Source organism: Tinamus guttatus, unplaced genomic scaffold (assembly GCF_059628265.1).
Source record: "Tinamus guttatus ecotype Peru unplaced genomic scaffold, ASM5962826v1 Tinamus_guttatus_pri_ptg000383l, whole genome shotgun sequence".
Taxonomy (NCBI): Eukaryota; Metazoa; Chordata; class Aves; order Tinamiformes; family Tinamidae; genus Tinamus; species Tinamus guttatus.
The window spans coordinates 7,191,026-7,217,100 of NW_028288917.1; the positions used below are offsets into that span (position 1 = coordinate 7,191,026).

A 26,075-nucleotide genomic window follows, 5' to 3' on the forward strand; every position below is an offset into this window, starting at 1 on the left:
CACTTGTCAGTGCAAATGCTAAACATTTGCATGGGTACGCAGCTGCTTCTCTTGTGAGAGAGGGTGTCATGGGACACTCCTCCAGCTCAAGAAGATCCTAAGCAGGAAATGGTTGCCCCTTGGGGAGTAAGGGAACTATCACTTTATACTTGTCTTACACTTTCCCTTACATATATGCTTTGGGAAGGAGGATACCTAACTAGTTGGACATTCCAGTTGAACTTTTATAGCAAGTTTAATATTGTTATGATCCATATGTTCTGGCCATACTTCTATTGGGTCTGTGTACTAAGGTACCACCCACATGTTCGCTCTCTGAACCGTCAAGCTGCTACACTATCTGAGGGCTGTTCAGTAGCCAAAGTGAAACAGGCAGCTGTGCATATATCTCCATTTCTCTTAACCTTTTCCTTGCAAAGAAAGCACTGAATCTGGAAAAGGGGAACATCATCCACTGCTCTCATTTCCCTCATTTATCTACAGAGAGACGTTCTAAGATGACATATCGTTGTTTGCATGGTTTATGGTTTGTTTGCCTTTTTATTAAAAAGCCAAGCCAGTTGCTGACTCTTTTACAGCAAAGTGTGAGTGCAGCTCCCTAGGTCACAGCCACAGCCAATACACGGGCGCTTTATTTGTTTGCTGTCCGGCGAGCCCTACAGCTCCTCTCTCCCACTCGTGTTAAATAGCGCGGGGCCGGGCCGGGCGGGCGCTGTCCGCGCCGCGGGTGCTGAAGGGGCGGCGCGGAGCCACCCGCTCGCGTCGCGCGGAGCTGCCGCCGCCGGCGCCGGCCATGGCCGCGCTCCTCGGCCTCGGTAAGTGCCGCTCTGCCCGCGCCCCCGCACCGCGGCCCTCAGGCAGCGCCGAGCGGGTCCCTGCCTGCTGCGTGCTCAGGCTTCCCGCGACCGGCCCCTTCGCGGCACTTGGGTGGGGAGCGAGGCAAGGGAGCCGGAAAGGCACCACCAGCACCCGTAAAAAGTTGGGAGATGTGGAAATGGGATGTCTTGGCTGAATGAACCGTCGCTTGTGTCCTGGGAGGGAAGTGCTGAGTGCTGGCAGGGCTTTGAGAAGGGTTATTGATATTTCTCCTTCAGTTTGAATGGAAAAAACAAAATCAACAAAGCAGGCACAGGAGTTGATAAAATAGGCCATGATGAAAAACACATCCTCAGGTATAGATGCCTTTTTTATTATTTCCTTAGACTTCCATTTTCCCTCCCTACTTTTTGTATGTGTGCTGCTTCTCTCCTTAACTACTCTAAATTCCTTTTCTGCAGTTAAAACCATTCTGAAAGTGGTTTATTTTTCTTTAGAATTAAACTGTCCTTTACCATATCTGTAACCCTAAATATATATCTGTAGTTTACTTTTTCCCTTGAAGCTAGTTATATTGCTGCTCCTGAAGCTAGATAATGAATCACATCTTGGAATATCTAAGTTTCCTATTGCCTATTACTATCTGCCAGATAATAATTCTATGGTCTTGAGAGAGACACTGCAATTCCTCTCTGCCTCAGCTTCGCATGTGAAAATGAAGGAATTACTCTGCCCTTTCATTTTCATTTAACATTAGATATTAAATTCTTCAGATTTGGATTTTGACACCTATGCAGTAGGTCAGAAGGCACCTGTAAAAAAATATAGATGCCTGTAGAAATCTAAATTTATGTGTTTTCAGATTAGATTTAATCTCCTGTAAATTAGCTTCTGTTTGTAAAGTAACTCTTAGACCCTATAATATTTTTAAAATAAGATCTACTCTCCGAGTACTCAAAACACTAAAGAGCATAATTAGAGTAAATGACTGAAGTAGTGGTTATCAGCTTAAATTCTATAAGTCACGCTAAAATGACCTGGTTTCTAAAGTTATACAGGCCAGTCTCCTGTGTGTAGGCTTGCCACTGTAGCCTCCTGCATATTACTGAGCTAGCCAAAAACCTAGCTATAATTAGATGTGCCCCTGTCTTTGACTGAAAAAGATTCAATCATATATTTTACTACTTAACGCTCTGCTTTGCAAAGACATCTCTTCCTTTTTTGTGGGTAAGCTTTATCAATTTCTAGATGAGTTCAAAAAACAAACAAAAAATATTTAAAAAGGAGTAGGAGCTGCTAATGCTCAATCAGTCCTTATTTTGACTATTCATTTTCAGTCACTGGTTCTGGAATAAAAACACCTTGATGGGAGGAAGATAGCACAGCGTCTTTCTGCTGTGGACCCCAGACAGAGGGGGTCCCACCATATTAGTAACACTGGTCCCATCTTCCCCACCATGTTAGTAGCTGCAAAATATGTAAATCGACACCCAGAAAGATATCCTTTCTTTGTATTTTGTACTTAGATTTTAAAGTTTGTAACTTTATAGTCTTGCATTATCTCTTTCATCTGTGAGCCATATGGAGAATGGTTTCTGACCAAAAAGTATCATCTAGATAAGCAGTAAACTATAATGTTGTAATTTAAACATAACTGAAAAAAATAAGTACAATATCTGCTTTGTTAAATAGTCATTATATTCTGTTTATACAGTGTTGCTCTTATACTTCACAAGTGTATCTGCTGCCTGTGGGCATTTGAGGGAACCATGTATAAATGTTGCAAATGGATGTGAGAGTGTCTGGAATGTTGTGGAAGATGTCTGCAATATTTCAGGTAATTCTTTACAATGCACATGGAATCATTTTGAGTTGGTGAACATTTGCGTATTCATAGCGTATCATTATATTGCTGGTGTGACTGAAGGAAGTCAGTGGAATTTCAAAGTGCAAATGACAGCAGCAGGCAGCGAACCACCTTCTGAAATTCTTGACTACAGCCAATGTAGCAGTCACAATGTCCAATCTTTAATGTCATAAATTGCATTTCTGGAATGTAACTGAAGCAAAAATCTGCATTCAGTGGAAATTACGCTGTTTGGAGATTCCGCTGTTATCCAAAGCCAGCATTTATTTATGTTATGAGCTAGGGAATCCTGCCCTTGTTTAAAAAAAAAAAAAACCCTCCACTACCACCAAAAAAACAGAACATCAGAGGAACTGATTTTGCATCATTCCTGAGGCAGTGTAGTAGTTACTTATAATAATTTTTTAAAATCAGCATTAGAATAAGAAATCAAATAAAACATGCCTCAAAGTTGTTGAGAGGCATATTGTATTTGTTCAGTGAATAGTATTCACATGACAAAGTGATCCATATCCAGGGAATGTTGGTACAATAAATTGCAAATTATGAATATTATTGATCCTCCTTCAGTGGTTAAATAGATTCTCACAATAACGAAAGCAGAAAATCAGTCTCCATCTTTTCATTGCTATGCTAGTAAAGAAGACTAGGTATCATTGGTTTGGCCTGAAGCTCATCCTAACCTCTAACATAATCAGATGAAAATGTTCTTTTTTCCCAGCAGTCTATTGTTTTTTTGAACTCATTACTTAAAATTTATTGGATATTAGTCACTGTCTCTCACACTTTCAACTGAACTTTCCTAGCCCCAGTCTGACTGTACAAAACTGATTTCTGGGAATGGTAGCAGGCCCAAGCTACCACTACTAAACCAATACCTGGAGAGTGCTAGTTTGCTCAGCCCAAACCAGGTGCCATACAGAAATGCAACAGTATAAAAACAGCCACTTGCCACTGGCCTAGCCTAGATCTTATTCATAAATGTAGCCAAAGGGATTTAGACACACTACTGCCACTCCTAGCAACTTAATTCCACAATGTAAATTCTCAGCCACTGAGAATTACTGAGGTATCTACATTTCATGGAGATCTAAGTGTATGTGGAAATCTCTCTTCTCTTTATATTGGCATTGCCTGGACAAAACCATCCACGTCCTGATGCCATAATATGTTCCCAGATGCAGCACCCGGACTCACATTTGTTTTGGGTGGAGAATCCAGGCAGGAGAAGATACTGGCTGTTTGACCTAATGGGTTGTGACCAGAAGAAGTGACCAAGCATAATGAGTGCTGTGGATTCCCTTTTGGATTTGTTGCATTGTCCCATTTCATTTGTGTGTCTGGTTACAATACTCCATTTCCTTCACATGTTCTCCTGTGTGCTTAATTACTGAGTCAGAGAAACCTTCTGAAAACAAATCATTTTGACTGCTTGGCAACTTTTTGTGTCTGTATATTTCTGTAGGATAGCAGCTTTTGGCAAGGACCATCCAGCATTGCAGGACAGTTAGATATTCTCTTATGTCTAGAAAAATGTATTATAAATGTAGTTAGTGTGTGCCATGGATCCAGAGGCTATGAATCCCAGTCAGACAGATAATATTTCTCAGAAAACCCACTGGAACAGAAACAGAAAAATATTATTAATAAGAATAAAGTTATACCAACAGTGAAGAATACATGTACAAGATAGAAAGCTTCATGTATGAGCCGAGATCCCCTCAGTGTGTAGCATGAGCTTATACATTGGTGGCAAAAAGGGCAAATATTCCTTTTACTATGTTCTTTGCAAAAAGCTAAGTATGGATTGCAGTTTTTCTTTTACTCCATGGTACAAATTCCATAGCTCAGTCCCTCAGGTTGCAACCTCAGCATTGAGTCTATGTATTATGATGACCTCTGTCTTTTATTCTTCAGAGCAGGTCTGGGGACACTGGTAGCACCTCCTAAGTCATTTCTTTTCTCAGGCAAACTGTTTACCAACACACCCCAGCAACTTTTTCTGAATTTCAATTTGTAGTTTTCTAAGGCCTCCCTCTGCATTCCTTTCTCTGCAATGATATAGTGAAACATCTTCCAGGCCAGGATTGGAAAAGGCTGAAATATTTAATCTTGAGAGAATCAAAATCTTTCATTCCGAAAATGAATTCAGCAGTCAGATTTCCAGCATTACACAATGAAGGATTTTAAGCTTGATTTGAGGGCTGTTTTTGCTTTTTATTCATATATTTATTTACTTATACTTACTATATGATTACACAATCATTTTCAAAATCATCATTCAAAAAAAATCTCAGGTTGCTATCAAATATTAAGAAAAAGTAGTGTGAATTATATTTGAAAGTAAAGTTTACTTTTCACATCATCACAGAATAATACAATGAGTTTGAAAGGGGCCTCTGGAGATTTCTGGTCCTACCTCCCTTCTCATAGAAGGGTCAACTAGGGCAGCTGGTCCAAGACTATGTCCAACTGAGTTTTGAATATTTCTGAGGATGGAGACTCCAACATATCTCTGGGTAAAACTTATTCCAGTTTTCAATCATCCTTACAGTAAAAAAGTATATTCTCATGTTTAAAACATTTTTTTTTTAATTTCCATTTGTGCCCATTGCTCCTTGTCCTGTCACTGGACAACACTGAGGAAAGCCTGGCTCCACTTTCTTTACTCCCCCCGCACCAGCTATTTATTCACATGGATAGTGCCTTCCTGAACCTTCCCAAATCTCTCAGTCTCTTCTCATGTTTTAGATGCTCCAGTCCCTTCATCAACTTTTTGGCCCTTTGCTGGACTCACTCCAGTATGTACATGTCTTTCTAGTACTGGAGAGCTCAGAACTGGACCCAGCATTCCCACTGTGGTCTCACCAGGTCTGGGTAGAGAGGAAAACTCAGTACTTTCATCTGCATCTTCAGATGCAATTCCCACTGAGATGATTAAAGAGCAGACTATGCAAGCAGAAAAAGATTATCACCCTGGAAGTGTCAGAATCTACTCTGTTCTGCATCTGTTTGTGGTCATATGTGTGCAAATTATGTACATATAAATAAATCAAATTATGAATAATGGCTGCCAAGCATTAAGTCAGAGAGTATTTTTCATAAATGCCTTGGTAGCACATGTATTAGCTAAAATATATTACCTAGAACTAATCTATGATAATGAAACAATAATTGAAAACCAGCAATAAAATATTTTCTGCTGTTCATCACAGCTGAATCAACACAGTGTACAAACACACCAATACAGATAATAGGTTATTTCCACACTGCTTTTAAGAGGCCAGGCAAGGGAACTCTATAAATCTGCTGTGCTTTCTGATTCTGTCTATGCCCTTTGAATATTCATAGCCGCACAACCTTTAGGTCTCAACCCCTGGCTGTCACGTGCTGTAATTCAGAGAAGCATGTTCACAATTTATAAGGGCATTCTGAACACCAACAGCACAGCTGACTAATGAATGCAAAATATTAGTGTCCTAAAGGTGAGTGACTTAAGTGGCTTTGGGCAGTAAAAGACACTAAGATCTCTTAGCCTTAGAAGTTTCTTCTTCTGTCACTGCTACACACTTCTACTCTTCGAATGTCCTGAAGCCCATGACAGACACACTCATAAATTTTGTAAATTAGCTAGCCCTTTCTGACTTATTTTCTCTTTCCATCCCTGGAAGTCCTCCCTCCAAAGTTCTCTCCTGAAATTAATTAATTATCCCTAACTCTTTTGATAAATGTAAGGAAGAATAACCAGCCATCTGTCTTCATGGACTCTTCAGTTCTCACAGAGAACTTGTCATGAGAGCATTTCAAATCTATTTTTACCATGAGGGAGTCTCCTATGTCTGTGATCTTCAGTAGCTCCTAGCAGGCTTCCTGATCCCCTTGGCTACTGGAAGGAAAAGAAATGTGAGGGCTAAGGTCAGGATCGTTAGTCTTTTCTAGAGATGCATATGGCAGTTCACAGGTGGGATTGGAGAGACAGGAGAAAGCCCAGACATCATGCCATCCTCCTGTTACTGCTATAAGATGTGGTGGGAGCAGAGACTAGGAGCTGTAATTCTTGCTGGGCTGGGGCACCCCCTGTAGTGTTTCCTCTTTTAAATATATCCCAATGCTCCTTAGTTAGCAACAACAACTGGATACTGGTTGAAAATGGACTTTGGAGTGGTGGACTGGAGACATGCCCATTGGTATAGTTAATCTTCATTCTTTTAGACATAGGCAAAATGCATTGCTTCCTCTTGCAGACTTTTGCCAAGACTTCCTTCTACTGCTATTCACATCAGTATTGCATAAATGACATTACCAGCCTGTCAGTGGCAGCTCACATTAAAGCCTGTCAGTGGCAATGATAACACATGGCTGATAACTTTGAGTTTTACTAGAGCACATGATCTTTGCTGCTTCACACTGGCCACCTGAGAAGTAGTAAGTTAGGAAGCTGTGCATCATTTTGATGGGGCAGAAAGAAGAAGATATATATTTAATGATTAAAACAGCTCCTCATTCTGCCCTGTGAAAAACATGGATCTTTTGACCCATATATTCCTATTGCTAAGTATTCTAACATAGTTAATATTCATAAGTCAAAGAAAGAAATTTGGGGAGGTGCACACCTGTTTGAATGAGGTAGACTATGCACTTCAAAAAATAACAATTTCTTAAATGATAATAAACTACTTAAATAAAATGCTTCTAGAACTCTTTAGTCCTTAAAGTACAAGATTGATCTACTTATCTGTTTGCACCACAAATTACATGTTCTTTCTTTTTTTTTTTAACTATTCATGACAATCTGTATGAGTGTCTCTGCCAATGAGTGCACAGAAAAACAGCTTGCTTGAAGCTGGAGTGGCAAACTAAGGCTCTGCATTTTTTTTGTGTTAACATTCCAGGTTAACTTCTCTGTTATTTTTTATAGCATGAGATACCCCATTCAGCATTGAGATTTCCAGCTTTGGAGGCAGGCATCTAATTTCTAGGCTGGCTCAAGATGAGCGTTTCAATGCCTTGATCCAGGATATGCCCATAAGTTTTGATGCATTTTTCTTAGCTTGATCTTTGTACCTGACATACCTAGTAAAAACATTTCTATTTATTGAGATTCAGTGCAATGGGATATGCTGGCTTACCTCACTACAGACTCTAGTGAATACAGACCCTTAAATGAACTCCTTTACAAGCCAAAAGTACGCTAATTCTGTTAAATTCCTGACAAAAGTAATTATTTTAAGGTTTTATGTACCTTAGAAATGCAAAGCAGGACAGCCATTCTGGTAAGGGATCAGCTTGAATAAAAGAAGGCAGTATTGTACCCACATCTATCAAACTGAATATTATTTAAAATCTGTGAATTAGGACACATTTTCAGTTAAAGCTAAGTCCAAATCATGTTCTCTTGCAAAAGCATATTATTTTTGTGATCAAATTGAATTGTTTTATGTAACTTTATCCCCTAAGCATCCATAAACATTATTATATTCTTAATTGTGAGTTCTAGGTAATAAATGCAAGACTGAAGATGCCGTTGGCTGTAACACAATCATACAGGTACTGGCTGACAAATACCCAGTATTAAAAAACTGTGTCTGCACCACGGATGGTTTCTGCAGCATCACAACACTGCTTGAGAAACAATGCAGCATTAATAAAGGTAAGTAATTAAAAATGACACTTGAATTATGCAGAACAAAAGAAAAATAGCACTTTTGAACTCTCATTTTAACTGGACTTGTTGCTCTACATATTTCCTAAATCTGGTAATTTCCTGGAAGAAGAGCATTTTTTTTTGTCTTTTCTATGACATTCACATACCAATATACATACAAAATGTCATATTTGTTTTAAAATAAAATCACAGAAAAAGAGACAGCATATGAGAAATTTAAATGGTTTACAAAGCTCTTGCTCTTGGAATGCAAGAGTGAAAATATGTGTGATAAGGGCTACCTGCCCGAGGAATCTTAGGCACCTCCGAGGATACTCTGTGTATTAAGACATTTGCTTTCAGCCACCTTGTTAATGAGACTGTGAGTAAATGGGGCTGTTCATCTCTGTAACTGTGTCTCACTGTGTTACAGGAGCATATCCACTATATCTACTAAAGGTTAATGGATGTGGGAAGTACTATTACTGTCTTTATACAGCTGCACTTACTGCATAAAATACATTTTTTTTTTAATTCCATTATTGTCAATGGGCTAAAACCTCTTTTTTAATTTAATTATGAAAACTTTTTCTCTTGAGGAAGTTTATTTCTACAAATAAGAACTACTCAAAAAGGCTTTTAGTTTTTGATCCAGTGTCTCCTTGCACAATGATTAGAGAATCTGACACAAGAGAGGTAACATCAGACAGTGAATGTACATCTGGAAAGTGAGCACAGAGGCTGCTTCTTGACTCCAAGCCATCCTTCCATAGAGGCATCAGACGGTGTATGTCATCACGTAGCAAAATATATAGCTTTATTGCAGAGGAAATAAGAGCAACCCATTCTGAAACTCTTTGCCCCAGACAAGAATAGTGGGTATCTATCTTAAACCTGATGTCAATGAGATTGAGTGGGTTGCCTTTGCTTCTAGCGAATGGAAGTAATTTTATATGTTTGTTGATTAAACTTGATGGAATTTCTTCCCAGTGTAACAAAAATGTTGAATAAATTGTACCATTACTAGTTTTGCTTATAAATGAAGAACATTTTGTAGCTTTTAGTGCTGGTAGATACTTCAGGAGTAATTCTTCCTGTCCATTTATGCAACAAATCAACCTTTGGAATTGCCTTTTCACAGATTATACAGTGAGTCTAGAAGATAGAACATTATATGTCCAATTTGTAGGTGGCTAAAATTATATGAGATGAATATCTTTATGCAGTAAATTCAGTGAGGGTGTTTCATTTTATGGTTAGGAGCTGACTTGCTAAACTGCATAATACAGATACTAGGGCACAGAAAGCATGAGCAAGATGCATTCTGCAAGAATCTGGAATGGTTATGTATGGGCATAACACTGAATTTAATCATGGCATAGTTACAGCTATTTAACTAATTTTCTTGCATTAGGACAATTATTCTTTTCCTAAAATTGTTTCAAGGTGACCAGGAGAGAGTGATGACATTTAGTCATTAATCTCACTTTACACATATTTGTACAGAATATTTGGATACTTCCTTAAGATCCAATACTGACCTAAATCTCAGGCAATACAGAAATGCCGAAGACCAAAGACACCCGGGTGTTTTGGAGAATGACTGCAGTGTTGCAAAGCAAAGCTGCCGAGAGGACCCTTCCTGTTCTTCAGCGTATAAGAACTTCCAGCGTGTTTGCCAGGCAGAAGTGGGGAGATGCCGGCTCCAGGTGGCCATGCAGCAGTGTCTGTCAGCATGGGAAGAATTGAGGAAAACAGCACTGGGCAAATGCAAGTGCTCAGGCCCACTTCAAAAGAGATGCGTTAAAATATGGAAGGGAATATTTAACAACCCTTGTTTACAATACTCTCAAGAGAATCGAGCTTCAGCATATAGTGAAAAAGAAGACAATATGGACAATGATGATGATGATGAGGAGGAAAGTCAGGACATTGACAGAGGTTAGTGTGATTCCAGAATTCTGATGCCCTTCATACTTACAATAATATCCACATTTGTGGAAAATGATGTGTAAAGAATGTTTTTGAGAATTACTGGGAAATTGTGCACATTTATCTCAAAATCTGAGTATATGTAGCGACACTTTCAGTTTGTGAACAAGTTGGCAGTTGTTTTTTTTTTTAATTCTTTTTATTTTTACTGTGCCAGCGTCACAGACAGTACTTGAAAGTTCAGAAGTAAGATAAGACATTATTTATAATTGCTGCTTATGCCGATAACCATATTTTTTTGTTCTAGATGATGTTAGTATGGAAGCAAAATTACAATGGAATTTATCTACCCTCTCCAAGCAAGGTAACTCTGAATTTATTTGTGAATCCTAATAATTGATTTTATCTCTGTTTTAAGATAATGAGCAATCTATTTCTGACCAGATTAGAGTGAATAGTTTCAATTCAGATTACTAAAGAGCAGGAAGCCAACAGATTCCAAAATATTTTCAGTTAAATTTCTGTGATAAGAAGTTAAATTTCTGTTAAATTTCTGCAATAAGTTAAATTTCTGAGATAAGAATCTCAGAACTGATAGGTAGTGATCATGATCCTGACAGATTTACAAAGGCAAACCTTTACCTCTGCTTAAGGTCCAAATTATCTAGGTATTTCTAGAAGGTTTATTGCTTACAAGCATATGAATTAACTTTAAGAATGCAACAATGGCATTTTTGTTATCTTCTTCATTAGTTATCATGGAACATAATTTAAAATTGAATTTGGACATTTCAGCAGTTTAAATATCCAGCAGCATTCTAGAAACCATTACAAGAAAGGGGCTGTCTTCTGCCATTTTTCACGTCCTGTTCTCCATTTACGTGTCAAGGACAGAAATCTGCAGGAGGGTTGTTTATGAGGCCCAGGGCTGGAGAATTTTGAAAAATGTGCAATGGTCTTTAAATATGCAATGTTGGTAAAGATGGATCAGAGTTTGGGGAGTCAAATTTGTCTTTAAATGGAATATTGAAGGCAAAACAACTGCCTATCAGCATTTGAGATAGGCTGTCTTATGATTACATTTTAAAAATCATTATTCTTTTTAGAACACACAGCAAACAGAACCTGTTTGGATGTGAACAAAGAGTGTGTTGAAGATGAAGTATGTAACAAACAGTTGTCCCTATACCTAAAAGGTTGCTCAGTAAATAAAAAATGCAACATGAAAGAATGTCAAGCAGCCATAAGGTTCTTCTATCAAAACATGCCTTTTGAGGTTGCCCAAACCATGACCTTTTGTGATTGTACCCAGCCTGATGAATCTTGCCACAGAGCTAAAGAACTTCTTCATGGCAAGCCCTGTGCAGTGACTGCAGTTCCTACCCCCTCATGTCTAAATGTAATTCACATGTGTGAGGAGAATGACTGGTGCAGGTAGGTAGAACCAAATTTACTTTTCCTACATTCTGCCCTGTCATATGCATGAGAAAAAAGGCTTGATGGAATAATCATATATATGTGTATGCCATGTATCTCATCTTTAGCAAAATATTCTTATGTGCTGCATCTATGCTCTATTATTATTTGTACCTAATGTGCAAAAACATATTATATGGATGAAAGCAGTGGAAGGCTTGCTATTTTTTACACTTCAGTCCTGACATCCCAGTTAATTGAGAATCTTAGTTCTACACACATCATAGTGTTTAGTGCCACTATTTATTTTTCAGGCAAGATTGATTGTCACCTTGGACTGGTGCTCCAGACTATTCAGATTTCCAAAGTATGTTCTAAACTTCTAAGAAATTCCTCTTGTAAATTTCTCTTTCTCTGGTAGAAGTTAAAGTCATGAAGAGACAGATCACAACAGATATTTCCTCCTATTTATTATGCTGTTGTTATTAATAGAATCCAGATGTTATTAACAGCAGAAAGATAATCACACATGTTCACTTTTTCATCCACACGACTTTTTTGCACACTCGTCCCCTCAATGCCAGTTAAAGCAACAGTTGGGTGGCCCACACCAAATGATAACTCAGAGAAGTGTCCCGGTGGCCCAGTGGCTTCCAGAAAGCACTGAAGGTAACACTGAATGTTTACATGAACTTGTCTTCCAGCCAAATGTACTTAGACTTATCAGTCTAGCTTGCCCAATTTTAAGTCGGAAAGCTAGGTTATCTGTCACTTGGCACAGACATTAGACATTAGGTTCTCATCTGAAAAGTGACAGCAAAATGACAGCTTCACCTGCATGCCTGTCATAACTGTGGTAATTTTCTAAATAAAATAAAAAGAATCTCTTTCAGCTAAGGTCTGAGATTTAATATGGGCTTTTGTTCTGCCTATGTTTGATGACTCTTAACACATTTTCACTGGACAAACTATGTGCTTAGGTATTTTCATTACCACTTGCTTCAGATAACACCTGCCAGTCTGCACCTTTGCCCTCTAGCAGTTTACACAAATTATGCAGCAGACTGGGCAAAGTTTGTTGGGTTAAAATAATTACTTGCTCCACCCAAGTGTCTGACCCTGTGGCTGGATCCCGCCGTTGCTGGATTCAGCGTGGCCTCTTTGTTAAACTTTCTATTTACTCTTTTCTACTCAGACTGACTGGTACGTGAAAAACACTCTTGCTAGTCTGACACACGCATAAACCATCAACATGAAGAATAACATAGGTTTCAGGTTGTATTTTGTTTTAAAAAACATATGTAGTCTTATTTAATTATCAGCATTTGTGGATGGTCAATTACCTCACTTACTTAAGTTTTCAGTGTGGTCGCTGGATCCCATGTGGGTCAGACATGAAGTTTACCTCATAACATATTGTGGGAGCATTAATGTTTCCTGACATTGACAGTAAGTGGACATAATTAGAAAAATTACTGTGTAAATTACAGCTAGCTATATCTAAAAATTAGGAGGTGAACAAAGCATTTCCATTAACACAGAGGTGGTATCTGCTTTGAACTCTTTTCCTAACTAATGAAAATACTTAAAAATAAGGTCCTAGCTGGTATCATAATAGTCCATATTTTTCAGTGTGACTTGCTTTATAACAGCTACACAATAGCAGTATTAAATTAATAGACCAATCTTTACCACTAGAAAAAGTATTTTAATATATTTCTGTGCAATATACAAGAACATTTTATTTCTATTCTCATTGAATATTTAATATAAGTGATAGTTTCCAATCATTATCTCTGGTTTTTTTTTAGTTAACTTTTAACAGATGTTTTCTATTATCATACATAGTATATTAAAGGCTAGTTTTGTCCTACCCCAAGAGAAAATAAACTGAATCTGCGATTACTGAGCTGTAAAAGAAATTAATCCTTCCTATAACTCATCTCCATTATCAATTAGTTTTTAAAGAAGTCAAATGCGTGTAGCTGAATTTCTTCTAATTTATCCAGATTTTTTGACATTTTGCCTTTTGTTAGCATTTTTTTTTTAGCACTGGATGTAGATTACTTTACGTCAAATAGATATTCATTCTGCCTGTCATCCTACCCAACAACTTATCCAACAAGTGTAGAAAGCACCTGTTTTTGTTTTATTGCAATGACCAGTTTTATTTCTTTACCCACGTTCCTTCTCTGAGTATCTGAGATTACCATTACCCACACTGTTTTTTACTGTACCTTGGGAAATCTCCACAGGTGCTGATCTGGAGTACAGTTGGTTTTTCTCAAAAACATTTTGGATAAAACTCATGTTTTCCTCAAACTGCAGTCTTGCAATTTCACAGAATCAGGGTAAATTGGAGCAGAATTTAGGTTGGCTGCCATGGAATATTGTGAATATTAAAGTTTAAGTGCCATCTCTGGAGAAATTCTCTTTTTCCAAATATCCTCGATTTTTTTTTTTTTTTTTTGGAATCACAATGCTTTTGAACTGTCATTGCATATTCTTTCCACTAGGAAAAAATACAAAACTTTTCGGTCCAAGTGCTGGAGACACGTGACAAAAAAATGCTATGACGATGAAGCTTGTCTTGAAACGTTAATCAGGGATGACATCCCGTGTTCTGCAAACGCTGCTTGCCAAGCAGCCTACATGGGCACGTGGGGCACGGTGCTGCGCGTGGAGTGCTCCTGCCACCACTCACCTGCTGCGGAGCAGCCTCTGTGCGAGCTCTTCCAGCGCCTGCTCCACAGCAAATCCTGCCTCAGCGAGTTACGTGAGTAACACAGAACACTCAAAGGAAGAATTGGTTTATAGGCTTATTAAAATGCTTGTTCACACCAAACTCTCTTAGCAGCAACCCCATTAATTATACCTGGAGCTTTTAATCCAAACTGAAACACCAATTGTTTGTGCAGTCTTTTCTCAGGCATTGGGAAATATTTTGTGTTAGCAGCAAGTCAATAAAACTGCCTACATGACTCATTGCATGGATTTGTTGGAATGGCCACAAAAGAATAGTTTCTGGGGCCTATAATACTATGTAGATTAGAAAAGCTCCAAAGCATTTGTGCCATTCACTGCTCATTGTGCTTTGGTGCAGTATTTTTACAAATAACATGATAAGTGATGTTATTTTTTCTTTTCTTATTGGAGTCTAAATATTAGTACACTTGACTCTGTAGTTTAGGTAATGTATGTTTAGGTAATTACTTAATAAATGATAAAAAACATCTGGCATTGTAAGAACAGCTCAGGTCTGTGGTGAAACCTAATAGAAATCAGGAGAATTAATTAATCAGGAGAATTAATCTTCTGTCACCAAACAGTTTGTTTACAGAAATGAGGAAGAATACTAAAATCAAGCAGACATTTTTCTAGCTTTAATCTCTGAATACAGATCTTGCTTATAACTGAAATCAGAACATACATAACAATGCATACACTGCCCTTTTTTGATAGTAATTTATGTACTTCTTATTTGCTTTACATATGGTGGTATGGTATGTTGCAGGCCCACCATTTAATAGCAAATAGTTTAAACTTCTTGTGTTCAGAATATTATTGATAGCTTTTAGTTACATTCATGTTGACTTCATATCTATGTAGCTACCATCTGTCAACATCTAAGTGCATTTCTGAGACACCATCGTAATATCACTGAAATAATGCAGGTTTCTACCAAAAGTCATTAACTAACACATTCAGCGATGACTTTCATTCTGCTGAAAATAACCTCAGGGACTTAAATAGAGCTTCTGCAGGAAAAAGCTGTTCTGTATAATGAATTGAGGCTTCAAGCTTTGATCCTCAGGAAAGACCCTGAGATTAACTCAGAGCAGCTATGCTTTCTCAGCACCATTCAAGCCATTTAAGTGCTAAGCCAGCTATTTATTTTTGTTAAATGTAAAAGTCATTGCCAAATACTACTTAGGGAACTGCTAAATGCAACAAATGGCAAAATGGGTGCATTTATGGAAGCAAATCCCCTATTCCTCCCCATCTCCTGCACTGAGCTCCAAATTGCTGGGCAGTTCCTGGGCAGGCAATGCCTCTGGGTGAAATTAAGCTGGAAGGTTCATATGCTGCATCTGCAACCTTGAGCCACCACCCACCTCTGGAACCAGAGTAGAGACCAAGCACCCCCATCTCCCCAGCTCCACACACTTCCACACTCAGGAAGGACTCATTCCACTTTATGCCAGTTCCTTTACTGTATACGTCATTTGGGAGGACACCATTAGCTAACATATCATACCTTATATCAGGCAATTTCTATATTCTCAGCCTAGCTTGGGAGAAGTAACCTTTCATAATGATTTCAGTGAAAAGCGATGTCAGGAACGACTATTTCAAAGTTCCAGCCCAAGGTCTATCATTTAAAAATACATCACAGTTGCCTGTATGCATTTCACTAAATTGAGTAGATATTTTTTGAGTTATAGAAGCCGGGGAGTTGTCAGTGATAACTGCTTAACTTTTGTTTGTCACTCTTAAAATACAAAGGCTGCCCAGAAATGAAAATTAAGTTGTTGAAACACTGCCTCCAAGCTTACATAGTCAGTGCTAAATTTTAGACTCTGGTACAAGTTTATAAATTAAATATAAACTTCCCTGGAAAAGGGATACCAAACCAATTTTAGATTTGAGACACACTAGCTGTGGTGTTGCTGATGAACGTTATTTATTTGTTTGTTTGCTTTATGTCTGTATTTAATGATCCAAATGAGTGATCCCGTAATGAGACTAGTTATTCTTCACCTATGAGCAAAGAGATGACCGTCATATCATAATAATCAAATAACTGCTCATCAGCTGCTGCCATTCCCTGAAGCAGTCTCATGATAAAATGCTTTTCATGATGGAAAACATCTACTTCACTGAACACTTGTGTGGTGATTTGTGAATTTTGCTTCTGCTTTTATTTTTATTTTTTTAAATGTCTGGCCAGGATGCAACTAAACTATGAGAGATTTGATTAAGCTGATGAGTTTTTAACATTGAAGTTTCTCTGAATTGGCAAATCCAGAACTGGTGCTTCCTGTAAATAACATTTTCACCATTACACGGGGTTGCCTTGCTGCACATATTTGCTCTTGAGGATCAGCTTCCAAAATTAAAGCTTGCAGCATGCTCAGTAAAAAGCGAAAACCACAAACATCTGTCTGCTAGATGAGACAGGAGCATTGTGTGGACTAGTGTCAGGGTAGGATCTGTGGCTTGAGAGGAATAAGGAAAAACACCAGTGACATAAAGTAAAATGTTATGTTTCCAAAATATTTTAATTTCGGGTTATACTGTTGGATCTCATAGAAATAATATGTTACAAGAAGATTTAGTTTAGGGCTATTTAGATGCTATTCGAGACTGCACACATGATTCTGTATGTCTCCTTCTTTTAATTCCTCAAAGGAATAAAAAGTTATCAGGTTGCTCCTGTTTGTGTGAGTGATCATGCATGTTCTTGCATATTTTAGCCTCCCACTCTGTAAATTCTACAGGTTGACCTTTCACTGGGGCTGTTGTACTTTGAGATATGTATTTTTAGATATAGTCATGAAATTATGTTCACTGAGCAATAAGGCTTTGTAAAAGAAAATCAGTATTTTGAAATCACTTCAAACTAGCATCCATTCCTTACGACTTCTCTTTTTGTTTTCCTTTTGGAGAGCCTATTTCTAAACTTGTTGCTTTTTTTTTTTTTTTTGAGTGTATGTGTGTGAAAAGAAAATGTAACCAGTTCTTATGAGGAATTTATTTTTTCTTTAAAACACGCTTCATTCATAAAACAAACTCTAGTGGAGATGCAACTGAGATAAAAAAAGGAAAAGCTTGTATTCTCTCATTCATTTGGTTCACTGAGTATCAGTAAATAATTCTTTTAAAAAGCTTCATTTGGTGGGCCTATTTCTAAACTTGTTACTTTTATTTTTTGGAAGGATGTGTGTGAAAAGAAAATATAATCAGTTTCAATTGGGATATTATTTTTCTTTAAAACACGATTCTTTCATAAAGCTTCATTTGTAAAATTCTGTGACTTCTATCAAAGCAACAGGAAAGAATATTCACCTAAGTCATCATTTAAAAATAAAATTTTGAATAAGTATTTTCTTTTCAATATTCAGGTCAAATCCCAATTAAGAAAAGAGATTCCCATTGGGTAAATAAAGAAATACCAGGAGAAAAGCTTTCCAGAGCACAGCTGCATTCTTCTCCAATTAACGGTGAGTTAGAACCAATCGCTTCATGATTTTAACAGAAGTACTCTTAAAATTGCTCTTATGTATGACAGGGTGGACTAAATGTTGGGACCCTTGGATGTGTTCAGGAAAGTGAACTAACTCTATCTGTGGCTGCCCCATTCAATATAATGTGGGCAAGTCTTTCTACCTGTTTGTCTTAGCTTATATAACTACAGAATAAATATAATGAGACTGACCCGGTTTTGCTGCTAAGTGGTTTTGAAATAGCTGGCTCAAAATCACTATATTATAATTGGGGAAAATTAAGCTATTAAGCCTGACAGAGCCTGACTGTCCATGTAATCATTAGAGAGCAGTAGTCATAATGTATCAATGATTAACTTTGATGTCACACCTACTTCTTTCTTAGCTCCCTTGATGTTTTGTGCCATCGGGGTTACAACTACTAAATTAGGAAGCCCCAGTAAGCGGCTTGAGAAGGGTACAGTGTCACTCTCCATCTGACATTACTTTCTCATGCAGCTGAAGGGTGTTTCATTGTAGATCATAATATCTCACAAGATGAATAGCTGCATCTAGTTATATTTTCAAGCATATACAACTCACAGCAAACATAACACAAAGCTAAAGGACGTTGAATTAATATAAAAATATTCTCATAGCTGGAGCAATATTAATTTCATATTTCCTTTTGAAGGACCCCACTACAGAATGAGAACACTGGAAAGCTAATGCATAAACATTGACTGGAATGAGAAAGATCTGTTCTCCAGATCTGTTCTCCCTTACGTGGAGCAGATTAGAGCACTCTAGACATTACTATGAATTAGTTCCTAGAAATGTTCATACTGAGCATCTTTTACAGTGGATCAAGCAATTCAAACTCTGTGCAGAGTACAAAATAAAGGATATGCTGTTATCTCTATCCTTCAGCTATTGCTGAAGTGGGAAGTATAAAAATAGATTGTCATGACTGGAATTCCTGAAAGCTGCATGTGAATTATTAAGTGAATAATTAAGCATCCATTTGTCACTTTAGCAGTAACATTACTTACTCAAGAACCACGATGTCATCTGAGTGCTCTGTGCAGTTAATGAAGAATTTCAGAGACTATTGGAGGAGGACTGATCCCATCTTAGGCTGTCTTTGTTGGTATCCAGAATGTCCTTGACGTGTCACCCAGTCTTTACTGACTACAGGGAGGGCGATGAAACTCCATCTGGAACTTAACTCTAATGTTCAAGTAATTAAATTTATGGACAGAAATACTACTCTTAACTGAGAGAATATCAGATACGAGGTGTTTCACTCCAGTGACTACTATTAACTACATATCCTTTCAGTGGGTGGAATGTATTATGCATTTTCCCCAGAGAGCCAGATAAATGTTTGCAAAAAGCAGGTTGTACCTAGTTAATTCTTCTCCCACTGAAGTCTGAATACTTTCCAAAATTCTGTCCTTGAAATCCACCAGAATTTTGGATGGCCTTAGAAAAGCAGCAAGAGTGCTGACCAACCTTAAGCCTGCAATAAAGCACTCCTCCTGTTAGAGTTGTCGTGTGCACTAGCTGGGACCTCTTCTAGCTATAAATAGGAAGTCTCATAGGAAGCCAGGTCAAGGAGGAGAATCTGATTCAGAATATCTGATGATAAAAAACATATTGCAACTATTTTGGTAAATCCCATTGCCAAAAATATAACCTATGATCCTATATTCATATACTAGTAACTGTGCATTATTCCAGCAGCAAGGGGAATTAGTATCTTTACAAAACATTTTTCTTTACTAAAATTAAATGCCAAGCAGAATCTCAGGTTGCAGAGACAAATGGTTCAGTGGTCAACCATGGTCTTTGTGTGCATGAAGCTATTAGCAAAACTTGGAAGGCAGGAGATGAAATTTGCACATATCTTGTTCCTGTATCAAAATTTCTGCAGGGTCCTTTATCAGCTTGCCTTTGAAAGACAGAAGGATCTTTTTCACAAAATCAAACTGATGACCATTTCAGATGAACATGCTAGGAATGAAAGTCTGTATTTCTTCAACATAATAAAAGTGAAAAAACAATAAGATTTCTTTCTTCTTTTCACTGGCACTGATAACCATGCTATTGGAAAGGATTGTTTCCAAGTAAAAGAAATGTTCATACTAAGTTATATATATACACAAGTATATTTACAAAAAAAAAATTGTTCATTGGAAATAATATTATTCCAGCTTTCGATGCAACCAAAGACACTTTGGTGTGAATGGCCAAATAATTTGGGTCAAGAGTATGGGATGTTCTATTTGGATGAACAAATACCTTATCATGATGCAACCAGTTCCTGTGGATTAACTGATCCACAGAGGCACACTTTTAACCTGTAACAAAAATTCAAGTTATTCCATTTCTCATTGAGAAGGGGAAAGAGTAGGCACAAAAAGTTGCTGCAGAAAAACTAATGCCTGGTAACTTCATGCACTCTAGTACATCATATATCAAAGGCGTTAGTCTCCTAAATATAGTTGTGATGCCCAAGGTCCTTCAAAAATCATAACTGCATTTACACTCAATTGCACACCCAGGAGAGTCCATGGAAAATTAGTCAGCTGTGGGTTACTATAACCCAGGTACTGAGATGTGATGTGGGCAGTCCTAATCTTACAGAAGTTAATGAGAATTCTGTTGCAGGTTTAGATAGGGCTGGAATTCTGTGTCTGTAAAACAACGACAGAAAATGTTAAAGCTAACAAAAACACTCCAAACTTGAAAAATGTTTGCCTATTTATGCACTTTCGGCCTGGTTTTGACTTTATCCTATGCAAATTATCCCCATGATTTTAAAGATTCACATCATTTACAAGATTACTGCCTACACTTTAATTTGAAAAATGATTCATGTGTGAAGATAAGCATTTACTTTCATCAGCGTACAGCTTTGGAGCTCAAGTATTCTTTGGCTGAAAAGGGAAGCTGAGAATATAGAATTCTTATCTGCTTTTTGTGAGATAAAATAAAATTGGGCTTAACACAAAGCTGATGAAATTAATCTTATTTTCCTCTTAAAGTGTAGAGCTATCAGATATTTTCTACTATAGAGTGTTGCTGTACTGCAAATCTAGATAAACAAGTAATTGGCAGGGTTTATCTATAATTATACCAGCTGCTGTGGGAACCGAGATTAGTTCAGCTCTGGTGACTTTAATTTGTAAAGTATGAAACATTGTCAGTTTCATTGTTTTATAAACACAGAATAAAAAGTCTTGCCAACCTGCAGGTAGCCAAGAGCCCTCTGAGCATCAGCTGGAATTAATCTGCCCAATGAATATTCATAGTGTGTATACATAAATAGGTAGATTTAGAGATGAAACTAATCCCAGTATTTTTTCCCACCTGCTGATCCACAGTTATCTTTCCCCAAACTTTGCTATAGAAACATCCTTACATCCGCTATAGAGAGCATAGAAACATATAGAAACATCCTTACATCTGCTTACATCCTTACATCTGCTTACATCCTTACATCCATATCTACATTGCTATAGAAACATCCTTACATCTTCTATAGAGAGCATCGTCTTCTGCAGTACTGCAGTACTTCTCAGCAGTACCTACCCCCAGCTGTTGTGTCCCTGTGTGTTTCCCATCCTGGGGGGGACAAGATGTTTGCTACATGCCACACTAGCCTGCCCTACAGGCACCCTATAGAGCTGCACTATAGAGCTGCCCCTATAGGACTTCTTTAGTCTGTGTCACCAGGGCTGCGGCTGCTCTAGAGGATGGAGTTGAAAACATCTCACACACATACACACAGAATATTTATACCCCTTTCTCCACAAAGCCAAAGAATCCAGACTTGCAGCTTTGCATCTCAGCCAGTTGAAGAGAAGGTAATGCTATAAAAACAGAAACAGCTATTTCTTAGGAGAGTAATGAAATAAACATGTGGATACACCACTTTTTTACCATTTCTGCTGATAATATGAAAGTATTCCAACTTTAATGATGTTTTTAATTCTTAATGATGGCTTTGTCTGCTTTCTAGTGAATTATGATTGAGGACACAGCAGGAGCAGTAAGGCTGTTTACAGAACCACTCCTACAAATGTGCTTAATTGCAGTTAGTGTTCTCATTTATTTCATGCACTGTTATTTAAGCCTATGTCTAAGTTGCCTTAGTTGTGTGATACACAGTATAGAGAGATACAGATGTCGGCACATATCTGCACAGATATGCACATAGACATGTGTGTGTGTGTGTGCACATATATGTGGGTAGATATGAATAAATATAAGTGTATGCATATTTAGGTGATCAGTTTCATGCATGCTGTGATCTCAATGGGATGATACAAACTGTTATGCCATAATAAAATTTAAATGTGTATTCTGATAGTTTTCATGGAGAGGATTTTGGACAAAGACAAAATTTTATATCTGTACTTCTAAATTTTCACAGCACAATTTTGATTTTTGACAACTGAATGGCTATAGATGACAAGTGAAAATTTACATTTTACTTCCACTTATATTTTTGACCATCCATGACTGCTACTGCTTAATTTTTTACCCAATATTTGTGGAGATTTAAAGTGATTTAAAAACTTCCATTTTTCTTAAATATGTACAAACCTCTCATTCCATTTCAAAAAATAATCACAAAATCTTGTAGCCCCTTCAGCTACAAGTGACTTAAGTGTATAATTAAGATTCAAAAACTGCCAAAAAAAAAGCATCAACATTATTACTTTCTTAAATATCACCATTTTAAATAAATATCATAACTTGGGAGTGGGAAGTTTCTAATCTGCTTTTAAATGTATGATATTAGTAGTCCTGTCACTGTACAAAAATAGATCACTTTTCTTTCCAAGATTCACTACCTTAAATCCCTTTCAGTAGCTTGCTCCTCGAAATGCTATGTTCATTCTGCATAGCGGGTGATGGTTTATCATTGCTTTCATTTCTTCTTTTATCTGCTTCTTGCAGGCCCAGTGATGGGGCTACAGAGCCAGTCTCTTCCTCAGGGATTATTTATTATTTATTATTTCTGTGTACACAGAACAGAACCAGTGCCATAGAAGAGTCTCATGCTTTATGCTGGTGGATCTGGACTGGAGTCCTGTTGTCAAATAGTCTAAATCACTGCATTTCCTGTTCCCAGATTCTGTGTTATTATTGCATTCTGAACTGAAAATTTTCCTCAGAATATTTTATCAAAACTCATTCCCTCATGTAAAATCAATTTCCTCTCATTTTCTGGATGACAGAAGTTGAAACAATTCCCAGTTTTTCCTCAATAGTTGGATTTTTTAGCACAGAAGGCGCCTAAGTGATTTGTTGGTCAGAAGCCCAAAAGAAAGGAAATTCTGCAGGCACAAGGCCCAGAAACATAATGCCAGGTTCCATGTTACATTAGATTGATCAGGTACTGCTGCACACTGCAATTATGGTAATATAGCAAAAAGAAAAAGAGTCTAGAAGATTATTAAGATCCAGATCTCTTGTAATAAACAGAATAAAATTAACACCTTAAAGTCAGCCAGGAAAATATTCCAGAGTATATTTCAAATGCAAATCAGAGTAATAAACTTGTGCAATTCCCCTGGAGCACTAACAAGTAGTGCCATGCATAAAAATTGCTTTTGGAGTTGGTATTTACTAAGGGGAGTCCAAAATTTATTTTGCATCAGCTAGTGATGGAAGGATAATTCCTACTATTGAAAGAAAAAAGAGAAAATATACTTGTTTTCTCCTTTTAATGATACTCAAATTGGTTACAATTTATCTTGCTTTTGTATGTATTCAGATCTCAAGCTTCATTCTGATTATTAAATAATTTTTTTCATGCCTGCTTTCCGTTTTTGTCTTCTAGGTGAGACAGTCTACATTATTGCCTATTCCTGCTGCATAGTTCTCATCCTAGGAATAGTCCTGTTGACTCTTCTAAAGATCAGGTAATTTGATAGGAATATTAATCTTTGGTTCCAGGAAATTGGAAAAGCAGAAAATAAACCGTTTCAGTGTAGCTAAGAGTTTGGCACTGTGATTGTCTTCAGAACCAGTCCAGCACATCCCAGGGATGGAAGGAGCCGACATGGTAGGTGTCAGCAGGAAGAAGTGAAATATGAGGTGTATCTACAATGCCCTCCATTCATACAGAGATCGGGGGCTTCTGAAGGTTTCATTTCCTGTCCTCTGGCCGAGGAAAGCAAAATCTAAATTTGAAATTCTGGGAGGCTACAATCTTAGCCCTTTAGCAGGCAGGGATAATGCAGAAAGGAAATGAGCATATTCAGCATTGTAGCATATTTAGAAATTGAGCTGTGAATGCTGCTATTATAGTTAATATTGTTGCCAACTACTGTTATTGCTGATAGGATTCTGTAAACATTCCCACACATGCTGCATGGAAAGCTGCACATTCACCATCGCTTGCTAAGAAAACAGAAATGTGCATTCATTTAGGCAAATGAACATGGCCTTTTCTTAAATGATATGTTTTCTTGGACCAAATTAAATGGCCAGATTTCAAGAATTACACTGTCAGATGATAGGTAACAGAACATGATGTAGCAGGAGCTATATATAGTGGGAGGGATATTGAGTCAAATTTCATTATTAAATTCAGAGGCAGATCAAAGAGGACTTATCCAGAAAAATGCAAAAGGAAAGTCATATATATGGGAACAGAGGCTTTCTCTTTAGGTTAGCATTTATAGGAATATCAGCATATAAATAAACCTCAGATTTAAAGAATACAGGGGATGGACGAATGAACAGCACATTAATAATGGGGCAGGGAATTATTTTATACCACAAAGTTCATGATAAACAGAGGGAAATTTTGCCACTGATTTCAATTAAGCCAAAGTTCAGGCAAAAGCTGTATAGTTTATTGTTAAATATATGCACATTCTTTGTTTTCAGAGCCTGCAGAACAAAATATGAGTCAAGAAGTCCCTCGCCAGACCATTCTTCTGAAGCATTTATGGTCCATTATAAAAGTCACAGATGAACCACTCTGTTGCTTATGCTTTTTAAGGCTGTTCTTGAAAGCCAGCCCATTGTACATATGCGATAATAAAGTATATATTAGAAAACCTACTAAAAATCACGGAATTTTGTAGTTGAGCATACAAAAGAGTTTTATATTTATTAACACATATTAAACCTTTCACAAGCCAAAAAAAAAAAAAAGAGGTGTACTACTTTCATTTGTGTAGGTCCACAGATCTGCCACAGGCTGCACATTTACTTCATCTTTCTATTCACACAGTAATGGTATAAATGCTTTATCAGCATAAATCTGGCTTTGCGATACACTTAGGAGTGGCAAAATTTGAAATCACCCTTGCGATCCGAACCCATTTTGGTGGAAAGGAAAAGACTCAGAAACCATTCTGGAGAGATTTAGAAAAACGCACATTTGTTAGATTTGTGCACCAGGTTCACTTAATACAGGGAGGACAAATATCCCATAGATATTTGGAAGCCCTCACAGGTAGGCAGGCAATAGTTTGATGGTAAAGCACTTTCTTGCATAGGAGGAGATCAGGTTTTAGGGCCAATCACTATGAAGAGGTATTAAACTGACTATTTGGACTAATGCTTTGTGCACTGGGTTGTTGCTGAAAAGATAAGCCGTTATCATCACTAGTTAGTCTTTCTCCTTCAATGTGCAGCAATAAAGAAAAAGATAAGCACTGCCAATCTGAAAATGGTAATTTTAGAAAACTGTTCTGGTGCCTGAATCCATAGAGGTGCTTGTCTGGGGCCTATTGAAGAGCCTGTTTCTTTAGAAAGAGAGAAGTTAGGCTCCATTCATCACCTGTGTTTCCTATTCATGCGGTCCAGGCAGCACTTGGACTGCCCGGTCGAACATGTGTACTGGGAGCCATGGTCCCTGTCACACCATGCTGGATCGTGCTCTGGGGCTTTGTACTCTGGATTTCACTCTGTAGCTAAGTTATTTTGCTAGGGCTAAGCTTTTATTTATTATCAACTGCTTGACTTTGGTATATCTTCATTCTGGATCCGGTCAGCACAGAATAACAGACTGGCACTCCTTATACTACTATGTTACCATAAGTAGCGTATGTATAAGTAGCATATGTATTACCTTGTTATGATAACATGTGATGAATTAATTTGATTTTCAATTAGATACATTTCAATTTTCTGAATTTTTTATTTATGATTTTACATACTT

At 37.5% G+C, this 26,075-nt stretch overlaps 1 protein-coding gene across 1 annotated transcript; it reads left to right on the forward strand.

Moving 5' to 3' along the window:
- Positions 1 to 793: 793 nt before the first annotated feature.
- Positions 794 to 24,947, forward strand: GFRAL (GDNF family receptor alpha like). Its single transcript, XM_088530552.1, has 10 exons — positions 794 to 815; positions 2,531 to 2,653; positions 8,181 to 8,333; positions 9,834 to 10,268; positions 10,567 to 10,623; positions 11,366 to 11,693; positions 14,192 to 14,451; positions 17,801 to 17,899; positions 23,739 to 23,820; positions 24,794 to 24,947. The coding sequence occupies exons 1-10, from the start codon at positions 794 to 796 to the stop codon at positions 24,879 to 24,881; spliced, it is 1,647 nt and encodes a 548-aa protein (XP_088386678.1). The 3' UTR covers positions 24,882 to 24,947.
- The last annotated feature ends 1,128 nt before the right edge of the window (positions 24,948 to 26,075 follow it).